This window comes from Nilaparvata lugens, chromosome 3 (genome assembly GCF_014356525.2).
Source record: "Nilaparvata lugens isolate BPH chromosome 3, ASM1435652v1, whole genome shotgun sequence".
Taxonomy (NCBI): Eukaryota; Metazoa; Arthropoda; class Insecta; order Hemiptera; family Delphacidae; genus Nilaparvata; species Nilaparvata lugens.
Genome location: NC_052506.1, coordinates 28395111 through 28416555, shown reverse-complemented (window position 1 = coordinate 28416555; position 21445 = coordinate 28395111). Strand labels below are relative to the sequence as shown.

General features: G+C 34.6%; 1 protein-coding gene across 1 annotated transcript; it reads right to left on the bottom strand.

The window, feature by feature from the left end:
* Positions 1-724: 724 nt before the first annotated feature.
* Positions 725-13364, bottom strand: LOC111049634 (replication stress response regulator SDE2). The gene is made up of 2 exons (XM_022335762.2): positions 12428-13364; positions 725-943 (listed from the first exon to the last, which is right to left on the bottom strand). Exon 1 carries the CDS (start codon positions 13125-13127, stop codon positions 12432-12434), a length of 696 nt encoding a protein of 231 aa, XP_022191454.2. The 5' UTR covers positions 13128-13364; the 3' UTR covers positions 725-943; positions 12428-12431.
* Positions 13365-21445: the final 8081 nt, after the last annotated feature.

Below are 21445 nucleotides of genomic sequence, written 5' to 3'. Positions count from 1 at the left end.
ATTTTTTGTATTAATCTGTCTCTTGCATAATTTTGTATAAATTTGATGACAACCTCGACACATATTATATTATAAATAGTGAGGTATCATTTTGAAAACTTTGAATAAAGTTATATTATTGAAAATGTATAAAAATATTATGTTATGTTCCTAAATTTATGAATAAACTCCTCTAGACGTGTCGTCCCAGAGAAATTATTATTGATCTTTCCAATATAAATTGTGAATAATTGGGCACGTTTTGATGAGAAATAAGAGGTAGGCTACAGCTCATGCTATTTGGCAAATAATTCACTCAGATTGATGTATATTTTAATCGATAATAATATAATAAAGGAGAGGATTGTCTTATACACGTACGGGATAGGAAATTCACGAATGACGCATTATCACGTCTGGACTACTCAACTGACTTAAAATTTTGCATATAGGTTCCTAATTTACCGAGGATGTTTATAGGTCTATTTTAAAGTAATTTTTATGAGTAAACATTGAGTTTCCTTCTATTACTCCATACCGATTCAATTCCAGTTCAATAGACTTATAAATTTGAATTGATAATCATTTTTGTAGAATAAATAAATACTTGAATTTGTAATTGATGACCAGATCATATTATTGACGTCAACATGAACGAAGATAATTTACAAAATGACAGGATCGCTACGCCTGCTAAATCCAAGGTCAAGTGACCAAGAGACCAGTGAGAGGTTAAATAATATCCTTTTGAGTGATTTTTTTTTAATTAATTCAATATATTATTATGATTCAATACATAAATAAAATGGATATTTAATAAAATATCTTGCCATAGTAAGTTACCCTTCCAAGATTGTCCGAAACACTTTGCGTGGCTCACACATTAGGATCCTGTTCACGAAGATGAATGTTTTCCTCCAGAAATGTTGACAAAGTTCTCATATTCTATCAAGAATCACCTAATCTGAAAAAAAATTATTCAATCAATGCAAGAAATAGTTTCAAAGCAAATTGAATAAGTCTAATCTAACAATAAGTTCTATAAAATTAGACATTTGATTAATCACAACTGAAATTCTCAAGTGAAATGCTTTCACTTTTGGAAATGTTACAATTAATCTAAAAAATCCAGAGATTGTCAGTTTGGTGTAAGGGTAAGCATTCCTGACAAGCAATTGGAAGGTACCGGGTTCGATTCCCGGGCTGGCAAATAATTTTTGGATAGTAGTTCTCATCGAATTTCCATCTAGCTGTTAACCCTGTTGTCAATGTCTGCAGTAGCAGGAGTCTTCGGGGTGATTTACAGCATGTATTCAGGATTTGCGTTAAATCCGTCAAATAGTTGAACAAATCATATTAGCATGGTCTTTGAAACAGTGGTTGACGACTCTCCATTCCTCCATCTATCCAGTTTACTGTAGCGTGTGAGAGAAGTTGCATGGAGAGCACTATTGTGAGGTTAACGTTATAATGGCAGTAGGCAGAACTTGATTAATTTGATTGGTTTTGCTATCCTCGTCGATCATTCGACGAAGAAGATAGCGCTATCCATTTCTAGCTCCGAAAGGTTACTAGATCGTGTTTTAACAATATAAATTAACAAAATATTTTTTCTCAATTATGAAAATCTATTATTTTATAATAAGATAAATTGATTTTAAACAAGAATGACAGTTAATATCACATCAGCTATCCTCTATAGAAGGCACTGACAAGGCAGAGAATCGGCAACGCTGTTCTCCTATCTTTCTTTACTGTCATTATAACGTGGACCTCCCTATAACTTTACAGTTGAACCTCCTCAGAATACCGTTACGGAAATGGCTGTACTTAGCGAAAATGTTATGCTTAAAAAATAATAAAGAATAATTATTACGGTATTTCTTTGAAATAAGTTGAGACCTGAGCCTCCAGCCGTCCAAATATAGACGTTGTCAGATTGTGAGAAATTGAAACTCACACAGTTTGTTGCAATTCACAAACTGGCAATGCGGAAATTTAGTCGTATGGAAGCTGAATTCTCAACTTATTTTATTCCCATTTCCCAGTATTAATGACAGTTTCTTATAGTGGGATCCACGTTTTATAGTCTGCATCTGATTTTAAGATATGCTATGTAGAAATATAATGAATTAGGCTACGCAAGTACCAGATTATTTCATCTCGATTTTTTCCCAATTATGGACATTTATTATTAAATCATGAAAATATATAATCTTCTTGATGAATAAAATGTATTTGAGATGGAATTGAACATTAACAAGTCTACTATTAATTTTTGATCAGTTTTACGGCATGAATATAATTATAAAACTTTTATGAAATCAGAATAGTTATCTATTTAATCATTTATGTAACCATGTATTGATCAATTTAATATTAAGTGCAACACTTGTAAATAAGTTGAATATTTTGCACTCAACAAATATTATTATATTATAAAAGTATAAATTATTACCTATATTATAATAATATTTGTTGAGTGCAAAATATTCAACTTATTACAAGTAACTTATTTTACTTATTTATATATTATATTTATTTATTTATTTATTCATATGCAAATACAATTCAGGTAAAAACAACAGGCATTTGCCCAAAACTGCTTCAAACCTTAATTTGGAATACACAGTCTAAAGGTTATGCTACTTACGTAACTTAAATCATAATTCGTACACAATTTTGAGTCCAAAAAATGTATCTACTACAATTTTGAATTTATTAGATTGATCAATTTCCAAATACGAATCCAAACAAAAATCTTCCTTCACAATTGCAAAAAAATATTGAAAATTTCACTCAAATCTACAAACTCATGTAAACATCAAAACATATGATAGCATATTATAAATGACACATAATACTTACATAAATTAATCTTTAAATGAATAAATGTACTGTTTAATATATGTATATTAATATATGTACTGTTAGCAATTATAACTAGCCTATTATAGAGGGTAGTTGATAGCCTAATGAATGGTGACAACAATATTCTCCTATGAATTCCACTGACTTTAAAATGAGCATCTCCTTATAATTCACCACTTAAAATCTAGGACCCAGTTGCATAAAAGCCGGTTTAACTTTATTCATGATTAATTTCACGAGGCATGATTGGTTCTCGTGAAATTAACCGGTTTTTTTGCAAACAGCACTGAGTATCTCAGATCAGATCCTGGGAACAGGTGGAGAATAGGGAATAGGTAGAAGAACTCATCTGCTGTTCCAGGCAACAGGTGATGGTGGTTATAAATACAATGTCGACTGTGAATATATAGGTGCAATTCCTTAGAGGAGTCTCGAGACGCGTGGTTAGAGCCTTCACGGCTACAGAACATAACATATAAATTCATTAGATTTGATGATTCATTGGATATGAATCGTAAAAGCAATTCAGTAGCCAACACTTCTCTGTCACTGTTGTATTATGTAGATGGCAGTGGCCACTGAAGAGAATTGCAAGTTTTAAGGTTATGTTTAAAAAAGATGTAATGTTGATTATGTTGTAATGTATGGAGTTTCAATAAATGAAATAGAAGAAAGGCAATGACTTTTATTTTAAAACATGGCGACGAGGAAAATAATTTGACAAAGTGCAAAACAGTTAATTTTGGCGTCGGTAACCGTCCGTAAGGTTTTTTTGGATAGAATGGAGGTGCGTATACCGGCACCGCTCACATTGGAGGGTGACATGGTTTCAAACTGGAAAAGATTTAAACAAAATTTCGAAATTTATTTACTTGCTAGTGGAAAGAGTGCGGAAAAGGAACCAGTGAAAGTTGCAGTTTTTCTAAATATAATCGGCGATGAGGGCCTGGACATATACAACAACTTCAAAATCAGTGATGACGAAAAACAAAAATTGGATTCTGTGCTGAAAGAATTTGAGAATCATTTAGTTCCTAAACGGAATGAAATTTATGAACGTTTTCTGTTTTATAAACGAATACAAGGGGAAACTGAACCTATTCACACATTCATTGAAGATCTAAAAAAACTTGTCAAGACCTGCAATTTTGGGAATCAAAGTGAGAAAATGATCAGAGACAGAATAGTGTTGGGGGTGCATAGAAGTGAAGTGCAAGGAAAACTTTTAAATATTCCGGACTTGACTTTGGATAAGGCAGCTGAAATCTGTAAGACTTTTGAGGTGACGAAACAACAAGTAAAAAACATTCAAGGACATCAGGATATAGACTATTTCACATCACCAGAGACAAAAATTTGCTACCAGAGTGAAGGACTCTTCAACTAAAGAAGGACAACATCATTACTTTTCAACTAAAGAAGGACAAAATCATTACTCTTCATCTAAAGAAGGACAAACTTATTGCTCAAGATGTGGAGGTATCCACGTTAATAAACAGTGTCCTGCTATAGGTAAAACATGCTACAAATGCGGTAAGCCTAACCATTTTTCTAACAAATGTTTTAAAAAACGGGTTCAAGCTATAGAAGAAAACTTGTTTGTTGATAGTCTGGCAGTACTTGAGCACGGTAACTTTGATGGCGAATTTTGTAGGGTTGATTCAATATCTAACAACAATAAAACATGGTTCCAACAAATATCTGTTGGAAATGAAAATATAAGGTTTAAGCTAGACACTGGGAGTGAGGTAAATGTGTTGCCAACAAATTGTATTAGTTCAGATAATCTTGCTAAGGTTGTGCCGACCAGTATAACTTTAGAATCTTATGGGGGGTTTAAAGTTAAACCTATTGAATGACTACTGCGATCTTCTAAGCGAGCATGGGCTCAGACTCTGCATTAAGCAAGCAACCAGAACTACAACAGAAACTGCTTCTTGCATAGATCACATTGCTACCAACTCCCGAGATAATCTTTTTCCAATCATTTATGAATCAACAATAACTGACCACTTCACCACAATTCTAGGAGTGCAACATATTTCGAGAAATAGTGCAAATGAAACTGGAACACATGAAATAAACGAGAAAATAGACATTAATAGCTTGAAGAATGAACTACTGAATGAGGAGTGGATTCATGTTTTAGAAGATAATAATCCAGATACATCTTATGACACCTTCTTATCAACTCTGAGACAACATATACAAAATAATATCAAGCAGCATCGGCGGCAGAAGAAGTACAAACCCATCAAACCATGGATCACCAGAGGTATAGTAGCAGCAATAAGAACCAGAAATCTTCTCAACAAAAGAAGAAAGGAAGACCCAAACAACATTAACTTAACCAACTTCTATCGTCGGTATAGGAATACACTCACAGCTTTAATTCATGAAACAAAGGACCAATACTATAGAGAGAAATTGTATGAAGCTGGAAAGGATGATGAAAAATGTGGAAAGTAATCAAAGATGCTACTGACTCTAAATCAAAAACAAAAATGAAATTGAATGCTATTAAAATAGATGATAGGATTTTCAATCTAAAGGAAAATCCAGAAACTGGATTTGTGACCGGCGTCAAAAAGTCAAAGTTGAAGAACATCTCAGTTCAGAGGAAACGATGAAGTTTGGGATTCCCCAAGGAACAGTTCTTGGGCCAATTCTGTATTTGGCATATGCAAATGAGCTATGTTCAATTAAGATAAGAGGAAGAGTAATAGCTTTTGCTGATACGTGTATACTATTTGAAGGAAACACCTGGGAGGAATTTTTAATCTGGCACAGGAAGAATTGATGAAAGTCGATAAATGGTTAAGAGAAAATTTGCTTACAGTAAATGCAACAAAAACTAAATTTTTAGCCTTTTCTCTGACAGAACGGACGAGACCACCGGATTCTTCAATAATCCTGCATCACTGTGGAAGCACCAACAACCCGTGTGATTGCCCTTCAATTCAACAAGTCAAGAAATAAAATATTTAGGAACAATAGTGGACAACAAATTCAAATGGGACAAGCACATTAATCTATCAATTACCCGGATCAGAAAGCTTCTCTACAAATTCTATCAACTCCGTAAAATCCTCAACTATGAGACATTTAAAACTGTTTATTTTTCTTTAGTGCAATCAATTTTAAGATACGTCATAATTATCTGGGGAGCTACGAATTTTATACATGTTGAACCTCTCTATAAACTTCAAAAACGAATACTAAAAATAATAGGCTTCAAGGAGAAACAATTCCCCACGAACATTCTTTTCAAGGACAGTAAAGTACTGAGTGTAAGACAACTCTACATCCAGGCTATCATCACGCGAATAAGGAGAAACAACGAACACATAAGAATGGCAGATCATAACCATCAAACAAGGCAGAGAAACACGCATTCAATAGTACCAAGGATGAACACTACATTTGGGCAAAGTACACTACATATATTTGGGACCAAAAATTTACAATTCAATACCAAGTTACATTAGGGCAGAATTCAATAGACACCGGTTCAAGAAGTTTATTTTCCTGGTTGGTTGATATTGGGGTGGAAAATTGTGAAAATTTAGTTAGACTGTAAATATTGAAACTATTTATTCTTCATTCTTCTCTTTACTGTTTTTCATTTTTCTAAAATAACCTTTCTTATTATTATCCTTATTAGAATATTAATATTTATCTACTAATTTCTTAATTTTGATTGTATTATAAATTTTTACTAATTTTATTATAAAAAACTTTAATCCTATATCAGTGAATGAAGTTTGTAAATAGGTAGTAATTATAACACGCAACTAATTAGTTATACCCCAACACATATAATTTATAGTGGGGTGTATATTTATTCATTGAAGTTATCATTTATTCATTGTTGAAAAACCGCTGATTTATGTACTTACATTACAATACTATATTATCAATATTCCAATGTTCCATTCAATCTTCATTGTAATTAATAAGTTTTCATAATATGTGAAATTTGTTGCATAATTAGCTGTTGTACTGTAATTTATTGTAGATTCGTGTATAGACCAGAATGTATTGTGACTTACTTGAATAAATAAATTTGAATTTGAATTTGGATTGAATTGGCTGCATAAAATTGCAATGTACTGTGAAAAATATGAGTAAGATTTTAAATTTTGTAGTGGTAATTAATAAGTTTCATAATATGTGAAATTTGTTGCATAATTAGCTGTTGTACTGTAATTTATTGTAGATTCGTGTATAGACCAGAATGTATTGTGACTTACTTGAATAAATAAATTTGAATTTGAATTTGGATTGAATTGGCTGCATAAAATTGCAATGTACTGTGAAAAATATGAGTAAGATTTTAAATTTTGTAGTGGTAGATATTGATGCTAAACCTATATTGGGTTTGCATGCTTGTTTAGAGCTTGAATTGATAATCAGAAAAGTCTGTCAAATCACAACTAAAAACTTGGAACAGGAAGTTTTGTGACAAATAATATTGATGTTTTTACTGGGGTTGGAGAGTTTCAAGAGGAATTAGTCATAAAATTAAAGGATAATAGTGTACCTGTGGCAGCACCACCACGTAGAGTCCCGCTTGCGCTTCGCGATAGACTTAAAAGCAAATTGAATACGGTAGTCTTAAACTTTCCAAAATCATAGAAAAAGTTGAAGAACCAGAAGCAGGGTGGGTGAGTAATTTAGTTATTGTTGAGAAACCGGATGGTAGTTTAAGATTGTGTTTAGATCCTAATGAGTTGAATAAATGCATACAGATGCAAAATTATGTGATTCCTACTTTATCAGAGGTGACTGCAAAGTTGTCAGGAAAAAGATTTTTCAGTGTCTTTGATCTTGCTGATGGATTTTATCACGTTAAACTATCCCCTGAGTCTGCAAAATTATGTACATTTAGTACTCCATTTGGTACTTTATATAAATTTTGAGGTTTGCCTTTTGGCATAAATGTAGCACCTGAATATTTTCAGAAAATAACACAAAAAATTTTGGGGACATACCAGGTGTTGTGGTTTATTTTGACGATATTTTGATAGCAGCAGATACAGAAGAAGAGCATGATCAAGTAGTAGCCTACTTAAGGTTATCAATAGGGCACGGCAATTGAATATAAAGTTTAATAAGTCCAAGACTCAGTACAAGTTGAAGACAGTAAAATTTCTTGGTCACATTTTTAGTGGGCAAGGTATGAGCCCTGACCCAGCTAGAATTGAAGCAGTTCTGAAGCTAGAGCCTCCCGCGAATAAAGAGGGATTGCAAAGAATCCTGGGTATGGTTAATACTGTCGTAGTTTTATTCCAAATTTGTCTTCTCTCTCTGCCAACCTTAGGCAGTTGCTCAAGAATGGAGTTGAATTCATATGGCTACCTTGCCATACAACTGAGTTGAATAACATCAAAAATGCATTAACAACTGCACCTGTTTTGGCTAACTTTAGTGAGAGTTTGGATATTACCATTCAGTGTGATGCTGCTAAAGATGGTTTGGGCAGCTGTCTCTTGCAAAATGGGCGACCAGTATGTTTTGCATCTCGTAGGTTAACTGACTGTGAAAAAAACTACTCTCAAACAGAGAAGGAATTGCTAAGTATTGTCACTGCTTGTGAAAAGTATCATGATTTTATTTATGGAAGAACTAAAATACAAATTATTACTGACCATAAGCCTCTTCTACCAATTTTGAATAATAAGAATATAAGTAGCATTGGATATGTGAGGCTTCAAAGAATGAAATTAAAACTGTTGAAATATAATTTAGATGTATCATACATGCCAGGAAAACAATTGCTTGTTGCAGACACTTTGTCACGAGCATACTTAAATGATCCTGTACAGGAGGATGAAACTATGCTTGAAGTTGTTCATGGAATTACACAGTGTATTTGTATAAATGATTTCGATTCAAAACATTTCAGATCAGCGACAAATAATGATCCTATCTTATCTATTGTAAAGAAAAATGTTTGTGAGGGTTGGCCAGTCAGTAACAGACAGCTGAATGCTAATGTGAATTTTTTTCATAAGATTAGGAATGAACTTAGTGTGATAGATGACTTATTATTATTCAACAGTAGGTTAGTTGTACCAACAAGATTGCAAACAAAAATTCTTCAACTATTGCATGAGAGTCATATGGGTGTAACAAAAACTATTGCTCTGGCACGTCAAAGTTATTATTGGCCTAATATGGCGAATGATATTGAGAATTTTGTATTGAAATGTAAGATATGTGAGAAATACAGACCTGCTAATGTTAAAGAGCCTATGATGCTAAGAGATATTCCTGATAATCCTTTCAGTATAGTAGCTGCTGACATTTGTGAATTTAATAATTTATCTTATTTAGTACTAAGTGATTATTTCTCCAAGTGGTTAGAGGTGAAACAAATTAAATATAAATCTGCTTCTGCTGTTATTTCTGTTTTAAAGGAAATTTTCTCTACTCATGGAATTCCGAACCAGTTTGTTTCAGATAATATGCCATTTTTATCGACTGAATTTAAATGTTTTGCTAGTGATTGGGGTTTTGTTGTTAAAACATCTAGTCCATACTATCCCAAATCAAATGGGAGGGCTGAAGCTGGAGTAAAGATAGCTAAAAATCTTTTGAGGAAGAATGCTGATATTAATTTAGCATTGCTTGCATACAGAAACACACCTATTGAGGGTATTGGCTTGTCACCTGCACAAATATTAATGAGTAGGAGGGTAAAAACAAAATTTCCCGCTTTGTATAAAGATTTGCATGTTACTGATGTAAACTACAATTCAATTCAAAACATATTGAAGGACAAACAACAAACAATGAAACACTATTATGACAGAACTGCTAGAGTAAGAAATGATTTTAGGCAAGGGGATAATGTAATTTCCAGGAATGGTGGAAGTAGTTGGAAACCTGGTAGAGTGATTAGTAAGGTTAATGATTTCAGGTCATATAAATTAGAAGATGGTGATGGTAATGTTTATAGGCGAAATTCATATCATATCAGAAATTCCGGTAATGAACCACAGCAAAGCATCTAAGGTGTTATTGGTGAAGATAATGAGATGTGTAGAGTAGAGGAAGAGGGGGTAGAAAGGAACTATGAAGTAAATGAACCAATAGTAGGAGGAAATAATAATGTAAGAGGTCATAATAATGTAAGAGAACGTAGGAGACCAAGACGGTTTGATCAGTATGATGTGCAGTATGCTACATAATTATGTATTTATATTGTATTATATTCATATAGCAAGTAAATTTTTATTTTATTCTAATAAGCTTTTCTTTTGAGGGGAAGATGTTGTATTATGTAGATGGCAGTTGCCACTGAAAAGAATTGCAAGTTTTAAGGTTATGTTTAAAAAAGATGTAATGTTGATTATGTTGTAATGTATGGAGTTTCAATAAATGAAATAGAAGAAAAACAATGACTTTTATTTTAAAACAGTCACCATAGCGCTCATACAACATAAACAATGAGTCATCAACTATAGCCTAATGAATTTATAGGTTATGTGTTTCAGCCGTGACGGCTGTAACGCGTATCTCGAGCTGTCTGCTTATAGCTGCGCGTCTCGACACGCCTCCAAGGAATGCACCTTAAATCGTCACATACGGTAACTTAGCAAGGCAGGAAAGCAGAAAAGTATGGAACAATGTTTTGTAAATTTAGCCAAAATGTGGCTGCTCCAGTCAAATAAGCTCCACATTTTATCAAAAGAGTGAGCGGCTGATTAAGCTCGATGTGCGCAGATTGCGTATTCCAATAACGAAGTATCTGGTGACTAAAGTACAAGATATATTACTTTTAACATGAAGAAGAGAAACCCATTTCTCCCTCCACAGTTTGTAGCGTGGACACAGACGGACATCCTGCGCACAATTGGATGCCCCGTGTCATTTTGCTTCATGTTCTTGTGATGAAAACATCTAAACTATAGATCATCCATACAAGCAGTCACTAAAGGCGTACCACAGGGATCGATACTGGGCCCCCTGCTATTCCTCATTTATATAAACGACTTTTCTAAGGAATTACAACCTGATAAAAAATGCATTTTGTTTGCAGATGACACAACAATACTTATGCCCACTAGCAAGGAAATCTCTAAAAATGAAGTAATCGATTCTACATTCAATGAAATTAAAGGAATCTGCAATAAATTAAACCTTACCATCAACACTACAAAAACAGTCTGTATTACATTCACAAATAGAAATCAACAACATGAACCCCTGAATGGAGAAATAATGGAGGCCGACAATACAAAATTCCTCGGAATTCTAGTGGACAAAAATCTCACCTGGCAAAACCACATAGATCACCTGTGTAAAAAACTATCTTCAGCAGTGTATGTGATCCGCAGAATACGCAATATAACAGATGAGAAGACAGCATTTACATCCTACCATGCCCTATTTTCATCTCATCTCAAATACGGCATTGTTGCATGGGGATCGGCAACAATAGCAAACCTCAACAGAGTACTGTGTATACAGAAGAGAGCTATACGCACTATACTGAGAAGAAATATGTTGGATCACTGTAAGGGCTTCTTTGTGCAGTATAATATCCTGACAGTGATCTCACTAATATCATGGAAACAGTACTAGCGGTGGTGAAAACAAACCCCAGGCTGAGATGCGGACAACACACCTACAGCACCCGAACCAGGAATAATATTGATCTTCCCCAACACAGACTCACTAAGACTGCAAAATCACCAGCCTACACTGGGGCTTTCTTCTTCAATCTGCTCCCGCTGCATGTAAAATCAATGGTCAATACTGGGACATTCCCAAGAACACTGAAGATGTACCTGCTGACAAGACCCTATTACTCAGTAGCAGAGTATGTTGGGGAACACACTGCTACACACCTGGACTAACCCGGGACAACTATGACGACTCCACGGACACACGACCGTCGGGAGGACCTAGGAAGTAAAAAAGTAAGTAAGTATGTAACATACACAAACCAATATTACCTGCTGACCAGTACACTACTTGGAACATTGCCAGCAATAGATGGAGGGGAGTGTTGCCGCTCTCACTCAGACACAAAAGAAGTAGAATGCTGCTAGGTAGTGGGAGTGATTAGTGGAGGATAGAGCATCGGACCTCTCCGTCTTCGAGAGAGAGCCGTGTTAAAAGTAATTTATCTCGCACTTTAGTACAATGAATGCAATAAGAGCAAAAGAAACGCGACTCGTTCGGGACGCTTGTTGACCCAAGCCTGGTGTCCTAATGTGATAAAGACCGCAAGATATAATATGCGCCTTCGACTTCCACCACATGAGACTCAAATCTGAATTTTTTAGGGTGAGGGTAAGAGTTTGGTCAGTCGTCGGCCGACTCACTTTGAACAATTTCTAAAACTGGACGTACGAATGCTGAGTGAGAGGGTAGAATGTGCGAGAAAGACAATATAACCGTTTGAGGGGATGTTTTTATTTTATAACTCTGTCACTAAAATCCTGAATGTTAACCATGTAGGCCTACTTATTCTAAGGAGAACGAAATACCTTTGGGGTGGGTTGAGACATTTATCTCGCCATCTCTCACTAACGATCTATTTATGATGATTTTGATATCTTACCATTTTAATTGGATGATGAAGTACTCCCATTTCCATGAAGTTTAGTTTGTAAGCTCACTGTTGTTGAAGAAGATGATGGCAAGGTATCTGCATCATCTTCGTCGCCTGAAGAACTCAAATCTTCATCAATCAACAATTTCTTTTTACGAGGAACGCTCTTAACTTTGCTGGATGACGGTCGTTTTAGTGATTCAACTTTTTTGAATCCTTCTTCAACGGAGTTATGAACATTCTCTGTTAGTTCTGTTCTCTGTTGCTCGTAATTGTCATCTTTAAATTCATGTTTAGGTTCTCGACACAAGCTCTCCAATTTTTTCTTCTTACGTTCAGCAGCTTCTTTCTCCCTGTCGGCTTGTTGTGCAATCCAGCTCTTCAATCTTTGTTCCTCATTTATATCTCGTAATCTTCTACCACTCAAATCACGACAAGCCTCCCTATTAGTTGTTTTTTCAATTTGGGCTCCAATTGCCCGAAGCATAGACCCAAAACCTCCTTTCCCACCAAGTATTCGAGGAAATATGTGCACCAAACCCATAACAGGAGATTCACTATCAAGTTTTGTTCCATTATGTACAAGGAAGTACTCGTTTGGAATGATATTGTATTTATAATAAATAATGTCTTGTATCTCGTCTCTGGTTAAACCTTCATTACAGCTCACGGTCAAACGACCCATATCAATACAGCATAACCTATCCATACCTTATCAATTTTTATGGAATGCAAGAAGAAAATGTACAATATTTCACTACACTACTTAGAAACTATAAGTCCACAAAGAAAATCACATACAATATAAAACAATGGATTTACGCATTAAAATTATGAAATTATCAAGTGTTGAGTAACAATTTAATCCTACTGATGATGATGAATACTTGAATACTGAATAGTAATAACAATATTTTGTTGTGGTCGCAGAGAGAAAACGAATTGGGCTATTTCGTCAAACTGGGACGACGACAAACTAGGTATTTTTTTGATCCAGCTTGTCGCTTTACGCACACAATAAGCTTGGATTACTCGCGAAAATCCACCACCCCCGGCCATAAAATTCTATTGACCAAACGTAGGTAGCGTCACGGAATAAGCATAAAGTGTGTTTCTTTCCTCTGTGGTAGCGTTTTCCAACTCGTCGAAAGTGGCATCTTTCTACAGAGCTGTAAATGATTACTTTGTCAATGAGTTCAGAATCATATTCAGCTGTGCTGAATAGTTAGTTGTGTTTTTTCTGGCTCTAAATTTTGTAAAATTATTCAAAAATTTTCCAATTAATGGTGATATGAGTGTGATATTTTTGTTTTTTATTATGTTTTCAACCGTCAAAATTTAAAAATCTTAGTTTTCGTTGTTTTTGAGTGAAAATGGACTAAATTTTAGTTGAGTGAAATCATAACCCTATTTTGGACTTTTAAAATGTTATCTAAATTTGGGAGAGGAATGGTACAAGGAGTATCCTTAGTTTTTCTCTCCTAATCAGTGTTTCTTTGTGAAAAATATAGATAAATAAAAAAATATTGTTGGTTGAATAATATTATGAAGGACAATGTTATTATGAATCATTGAATATTCTGATCCCACAAAAATGTTATTTATAAATATTGTTTGTTATTTTTCGAACACACGACATAATTATCATGTATAGAACTTATATTTACTGTACAAGTTGAAATCTATTGTTGGGTTCTATCCATTTATTCAATTTTAGGGTTTTAGTTGAATAGCAATAGCTTTAAAGCCATTAAACTGTTATAACTGAATGTAAATATTTCTGGTTTCTGATATAGTAATTCCGCCGGTTCAAACTGCTTTCCAGTTTAACCGCCAAGTTCAATTTTACAAAATCAAAATGTAACTTGCAGGGTCCAGCAAACTGCATTGAATCTTAATGCATTAGATTTTCTTCACCTCAAGGATACCTTGAACTATTCCTGGAAAAGGTACTACATTCAGCTTCTGCCTATGCTATAGAAGGATAGAAATCACTCGAAAAGTTAAATAATTCAACATGCTGCATCATTTCAATCATGCATTCATACATAAGGTGTCCCTATACAGCAAGGTACCTAATTTCTTATTTATAGCGTACCGGTATGGCAGATACCGGTAATATGGCAGATAATATGAATAATAATTCTATTTCAATATAATATCAACGTTTGTGTGAGTAATAAATAGTATTCCATTTTATTCATCATATTCAACAATCAATTTCGAGTAACTGGTCAAGCAATCAACAGTTCGGTCAATAGAATTTTTCTGTTGAGTAGAGCCAGGATTATGATCATAAATAATATCAGAATCACTAACCTATAAAATAGATAATGCAAATTGACCACCTTCTCTGATCTGAGCATATTATATATGAACCTATAAATATCTTAGTTTTGTTTCCAATACAGTTAGATACTATAGTGAGGTCCATGTTATAATGGCAGAGGATAAAGACAGAAGAATAGCGATGCCGATTCTCTGCATTAATAAATTATATTTCTATACCGTCAAAAACATAACTGGCATCATTGTGGACCTGAAAAGGATAGTACCACCGGCTATTTCGAATGATAGACAAGGATAGCAAAACCAAAGTTGATCAAATACTGTCATTATAACGTGGACCTCACTAAAGAAGGAGATTTGAAGAAAAAATGATATCAACATTATGTTTTCATAAATTTGATTCCCTGAATATGATGGAATTCCCCAATATAAGAATATTACTAAAACTAGTGATAACTCCTATAATGAACACTTTTAATATGCCTATTTACTTTTCAGTCTTTTCCATGTTACTACAAACTAAGAGGAATACAGGTTCATTGCTGCCAAAAAAAGATAATGTAAAATAGGAATAGACCCAGTTTGTCTTTCACTGTTCCACTTTGGTGCGTCCGTACAAACTGACCATTTTTTTGTGAATGGCGGTTTTCAGTGCAGGCCAAAGACGTTAAGAGGTATTTTTTCCTAATACAGCACAGAGAAGAGATTCTACAGTTATTTCGCAGTGGCTCCAGTTAACCGTACCGTACAGTTAACCGCTCTACGGTAACCGTAGCTCCAGTTCGCGCTCCGGTAAAGTTATGACTTCGTTTGCGCATGCGCCAACAAACTTCGTTTGTCACAGCCATTGATATAGAGAATATATATCAATATACTATATATACAGGATGTTTCAGAAGTAGTGTCGAAAATTTTAGGGTATTGTACCTGGATGCTAGGAGACTACAAATGTCATATTTGAAGTGTCCAAAACTCAGCGGTTATCCTTATAGCTGCCATTTTGTTTTTTTCACTTGAAAATTTTTATCTCAAGAACGAAATGTTGTATTGATCTGAAATTTGGCATGAATATTTATGCTATAAAGACTCAACTATAAAAATAAAAAAAAAATTTTTTCGTTGAAATTTTTCAAAATGGCGGCCATTTTAATTTTTGATGGCGAATATCTCGAAAACCGTCCATTTTACAGAAAATTTACAAGAGACAAAAAAGTTAGCAAATTTTTTCACGATTCCAATGATACCTAATTTATTAAGATGGTCGAAGAATAACAGAGAAATTAATTTTTTTCGTACTGCATGCATGACCACTTTTCACCATTTAAAGATCAATATTAATTTTTTTATAATTTCATGAAAACCGTTCTTATTACAGAAATATACAAGAATTACTTTCCTCCAAATTTTATTTTACATTGAAAAATATCAATTTCACTCAAATCGGTTCACTGATACTAATGCAGCAATTGCTCAAAATGCCGTCCTTCAACTTGATTACACAGTCTGCACCTTTCAATCATGGACCGTCGAACTGCTATAAAAGCATTTTCATCATCTTGAATGGCACCTGCTGCAGCAACCACTCTTGCCACAAGGTCTTCTTCGTTTTCTACTGGCGTGCTGTAAACAAGGTCTTTCATATGGCCCCAGAAAAAAAAATCTAAAGGGTTGAGGTCAGGTGAACGTGCGGGCCACGGTACTGGTCCACCCCGCCCAATCCACCGCTGACGATAGGTAATGTTCAGAAAGTCCATAACAACATTTCCGAAATGAGCAGGGGCACCATCATGTTGAAACCAAATATTATATCGGTTTGCAAGAGGCACATCTTCCAAAAGTTCTGGTAGTATGTCTCTTAAAAAAGTAATGTACGTGGGAGAATTCAGACGATTAGGAAGAATGTATGGTCCAATCACGTGATTACCTAAGATACCCGTCCAAACATTCAGCGAAAATCTATGCTGATAACCACGCACTTTGACATCATGAGGATTGTCTAAGGCCCAGACGTGACTGTTGCGAGAGTTGAAGATTCCTTCTCTTGTAAAGCTGGACTCATCGGTAAATAACACATTTTCTAGAAAATTTGGTTGGATAATGTCTTGCTGAAGAAACCAACGGGCACAGTTTACTCTTGGCTCATAGTCGCGTTCAACCAATGAGTGAACTTTTTGAAAGCGGAAGGGGTGAAGTCTTTCCTTGTTTAGTACACGCCACACAGAAGAAGCACTTGAATTGATTTGCTTTGCAACTCGTACTCGTTCTAGGATTGAAATCGAATTTCTGCAATACTTCCTCTTCAAAAGCAACATTTCGAACTGCTCGTGGCCTACCAGCAATTACCCTGTTCCGTTCAAATGAACCAACTTCTCTCAGCCGATTGTGAGTTCTTGTGAACACCTTGTCGGAAGGGAGACGGCGGTTTGGAAATGCAGCTGCATACATTCTTCTTGCTTCGGTCGCATTGCCAAGAGCTGCTCCATACATGAAGTGAATATCGGTGTACTCCAGCGAACTAAATTCCATTACAATAATTAATATTTGTGTAGAAGCAATGTAAGAAAATATTGAAACTGGAAATTTAAGATAGAAATAAGACCTAGGAAACGTGAGACTAAGAAATAGGAAGCACTACATCTGGTTCTTTACTTTTAATGAAACAACAATACTTTTACAAGACAACATTATCATCTGAAAACCATTGTAAAATCATCTGTTTGCCATATGGAGCCATACCGAGTTTCAAAGCTTCATCTTAAATACATCTGGAATTAAAAAATTAATATTGATCTTTGAATGGTGAAAAGTGGTCATGCATGCAGTACGAAAAAAATCAATTTCTCTGTTATTCTTCGACCAATCTTAATAAATTAGGTATCATTGGAATTGGGAAAAAATTTGCTAACTTTTTTGTCTCTTGTAAAATTTTCTGTTAAATGGACGGTTTTCGAGATATTCGCCATCAAAAATTTAAAATGACCGCCATTTTGAAAAATTTCAACAAAAAATTTTTTTTTTATTTTTTATAGTTGAGTCTTTATAGCATGAATATTCATGCCAAATTTCAGATCAATACAACATTTCGTTCTTGAGATAAAAATTTTTAAGTGAAAAAAACAAAATGGCAGCTATAAGGATAACCGCTGAGTTTTGGACACTTCAAATATGACATTTGTAGTCTCCTAGCATCCAGGTACAATACCCTAAAATTCTCGACACTACTTCTGAAACATCCTGTATATTATTATATTAAATGGTCTATACTATACATATCAATGGTCACAGCACTCATTACCGTAGCTTACCTTGTCTAAATGCAGCATTTTAATGCTCATATATTATATAATCCATATTCGCATTACAATGCTGTATTGAGAAAAGGTGAGCTTAGTGTGTATATATGCGGATGTATGGTGTAGCATATCTGAATAGAGCATAATTATATTAGAGCAGCTGAAAATTGAACACCAACTGAAACTGAAAGTATCACTTCTAAAGTTGTTTCCTAATCTATCTTTCGGGTACAGAACCCCCTACGCCCCTCTCTAACACAACAAAAAAATCGGGAGTTTAGGTAATAAATAGCTTATAGCTTAAGGGTCTATAATGATTCGGTTAAAGGCTTTTCGCATATATTTTCCCTTGAACTTACTTTTTTTTGGTCGATGTCACTTGGACTTACTTTTCATTACACCACCATGAGTACATTTATATTTCAATTCATAATATACAAGCTCATTCTTTTTTTTTTTTTTCATCACCACATTTTTTCAAATCCTGCAAGGATGTAAACTCTTCATGATTGAAACATTGAAACGATAGGCTATCATAACCATGTGACAAAAAACCATGAACACCACAGTGCAAATGTTTACCGGAACGCGAATGGTGCTACGGTTACCGTAGAAAAAAGGCCAAAGACGTTAACTGTAGCCACAGCGTTTTGTTTTATTTGTTTTAATTTTCCAAATCTAGGCATGAAGAATAGCACATATAGAGTGGCCACTGACGAGTCATAGTAATTGACTGGAACATTTTTGAGCGCGTACTGCCTGTGCACAACTCTGTTTGGAAAAAGTTGCTCGATTAAAGAGCAGCTATGCATTAGTTGATCGAAAAGTGTACACTGAGTAGTGAAAATGATTTTTTCTTGGTTTGCTTTTTATATATGGTACTAATTTTCTAAATCCATAGGCACATTTTTAATTAAATATTAACTGATATCATAAGGATGATTGCTTCTACAAATATAAGCTGGAACCCTAACCTTTCATTTACCTGGAACTTGGTCGAAAGGTGCAGGGAACTTGGATATACTCTGTAGAAGACTGACATGGACTCAAAGGAGCTTCCACATAGTGGCTCTTAAATCCAAATATCCAATGTTGTGATCGTGGCCAGGTTTTTTCTGGATCGATCGTGTCAAGTAATTAAAACAATATTCACAAACTTTGTAGGCAGTACCTAGCCTATCACAGTCCAGCAAAGCTCTCACTAAAAAAATCCTCCAACTGGTAGAAGCGCCTTACAATGAGATTTGAATTGTTCATTCAGCTCCCCAGGTCTGTGAAGGATGCTAAAAAAAATACTTTCAAATGCACAATAAAGGAGCGACTGGAAGAGAAGCCCATCTATTCGCTGATGAAGCTGGAGAATGTGCCTTTATTCCCCAACAATGTCCATGGACTCACCAGAATCTGAGGGAACGTGCCCCTCGTCTTCCTTGGCACAGTCTGTCTGGTCATCCCAGCTATAACGACGAAGAATTCAAGTATCAAGTAAGTTTCCATATAAATCATGAACAGAATGCCCAACTGTAGCTGTAGCTCTGTTTGTAGTGAGATTCACATTATGAGGCTATTATAAATGATAAAACTACAGTGTTGCCGATGGCGATGGTAATATTTCCAATTCTGTCTTTAGTGGATAGCATGATTTGAGTCATCCCAGTATATATTTTGATCTGATATTGATTGTTCATTCTTGTTAAGAATGATCAAATTTAATATATTTTATTCCTCCTGGAGATATATTCCTGAATGATTTAATAAGACATTTTTATCATAGAATATTTTGACATTTCATTCTTATTCTTACATGATCTAAAACCAATATGGCAATGTTGTTTAGAAAGGGATAGAGCTATCTGCCTTGTATAATGACATACAAAAATAGCAGCATCAAAGTTAATAATGTACTGACTTTAAAACATTGCAATTTGTTTCCCTTGAAAAAAGAAATTGTGCCTGGATGGTCAAGCAAGTGAAGTTCATCATAGATTCAGGGAGTTCCTCCCTGGCTTCAGAGAGGCAGTACCTGAAGTGGACTGGATAAGTTATTAGGTCCAAGATAAAGGTCCTGAGGAGACTTTCTATGTTTTTTTCAATAAGATAGATTACGTCTTCAACATTTTCTTTCCACTAAAGATTTTGAAGGGACATACCAAGCAGCAGAGATGATCTTGCAACAAGCTAGTAAGAGTCAAAAATATGGTTCACCCCTGATTGAAAGTGAAAGTTTTATCAAGCCTATTTCAGAGCCAAGTTTGCTTACAAATGCAAGATTGATAAAGCCAAGAAATTGAGAGTGCACTAAATCCATGCAAAACAGCTTGGAATCTTATAAATTAATAGGAATAGAGATTCTGTGAAGCCAGCTAAAGTCACATGTTCTGCTAGTCCTGACCAGTTTAATAATAATAAAATTATCAATTTGTGGAAAAATATGCAAGTTTGCATAATAAACACCACTTTAACAAATCACTTAAAAACCAATGTTCAAAGAAACTCACCTTTCTCTTTTGATGTAAAAAAATAACTCATCAAGTTATTATTGTGATATCAGAGTATGGAGGAATTCATTTTTTTTCATATTATTCTTAGAAATGCAAAATTTCAAAAAACCTTGAGTATACATCAACACACAGTTGAAAAAGGAATGTTCCTGCCAAATCTCATCAAATTCTATCAACGCATTTGTCCATAATCATGTTACATACAGACAGACAAAAGCAAATCGAGTTGAAACATAGACCTCACTATGTTCGGTTAATGAATACTAGTAGTTCTGTGAACAGTAGACCTCGCGCTCAGTAGGTTACATTGACCTGTTGTTCTCAAAAATCAATAAATAATTTATCAATTTAAAATGTCTAGAAAAATACCTAAATAAACATAGAGCTTTCTGTCCTATTGTACTGTGACATGTCGTCCCGGAATGTGAGTGTGAGCGCTGTTACCAGGTCTGGCTGCAACTGTCTACAACGTTGATGGAAAGATAGCCTACATTTTCAAGATGTTCGATGTTTTTGAACGGGTAGTATTACAGTCAAATGTCTAGTTGTCTACTAACGTTGATGAAAAGATACATTTTCAAGATGTTCGAGGTTTTTGAATGGGTAGTTTAGTCCACTAAACAGCTGATTTATGATGAATAATTCCATAGTCTGATTTTTACTTTAATATTGGCGTATGATGGAGACTCCTTTTTCCTTTTATATTATCCTTGAAATGCAAAATTTCCAAAAACCTTGTATACATGTCAACACGCAATTTAAAAAGGAACATACCTGTCAAATTTCATGAAAAACCATTACTACGTTTCGCTGTAAATGTGCATGTATATGCCGTATATGAACATTTAGGGCCGGTTTCCGAGCTCGGGATCTATAAGTTCTGGACTTACAGAGTCAAGGACTGAAATAAGCTCTCGGGTCTAAATTGACTTTCTGAGTCACGA

Coding starts and splice junctions, on each gene's coding strand:
- LOC111049634 (XM_022335762.2), bottom strand. CDS start 13,127: ATGGATAGGTTATGCTGTATTGATATGGGTCGTTTGACCGTGAGCTGT.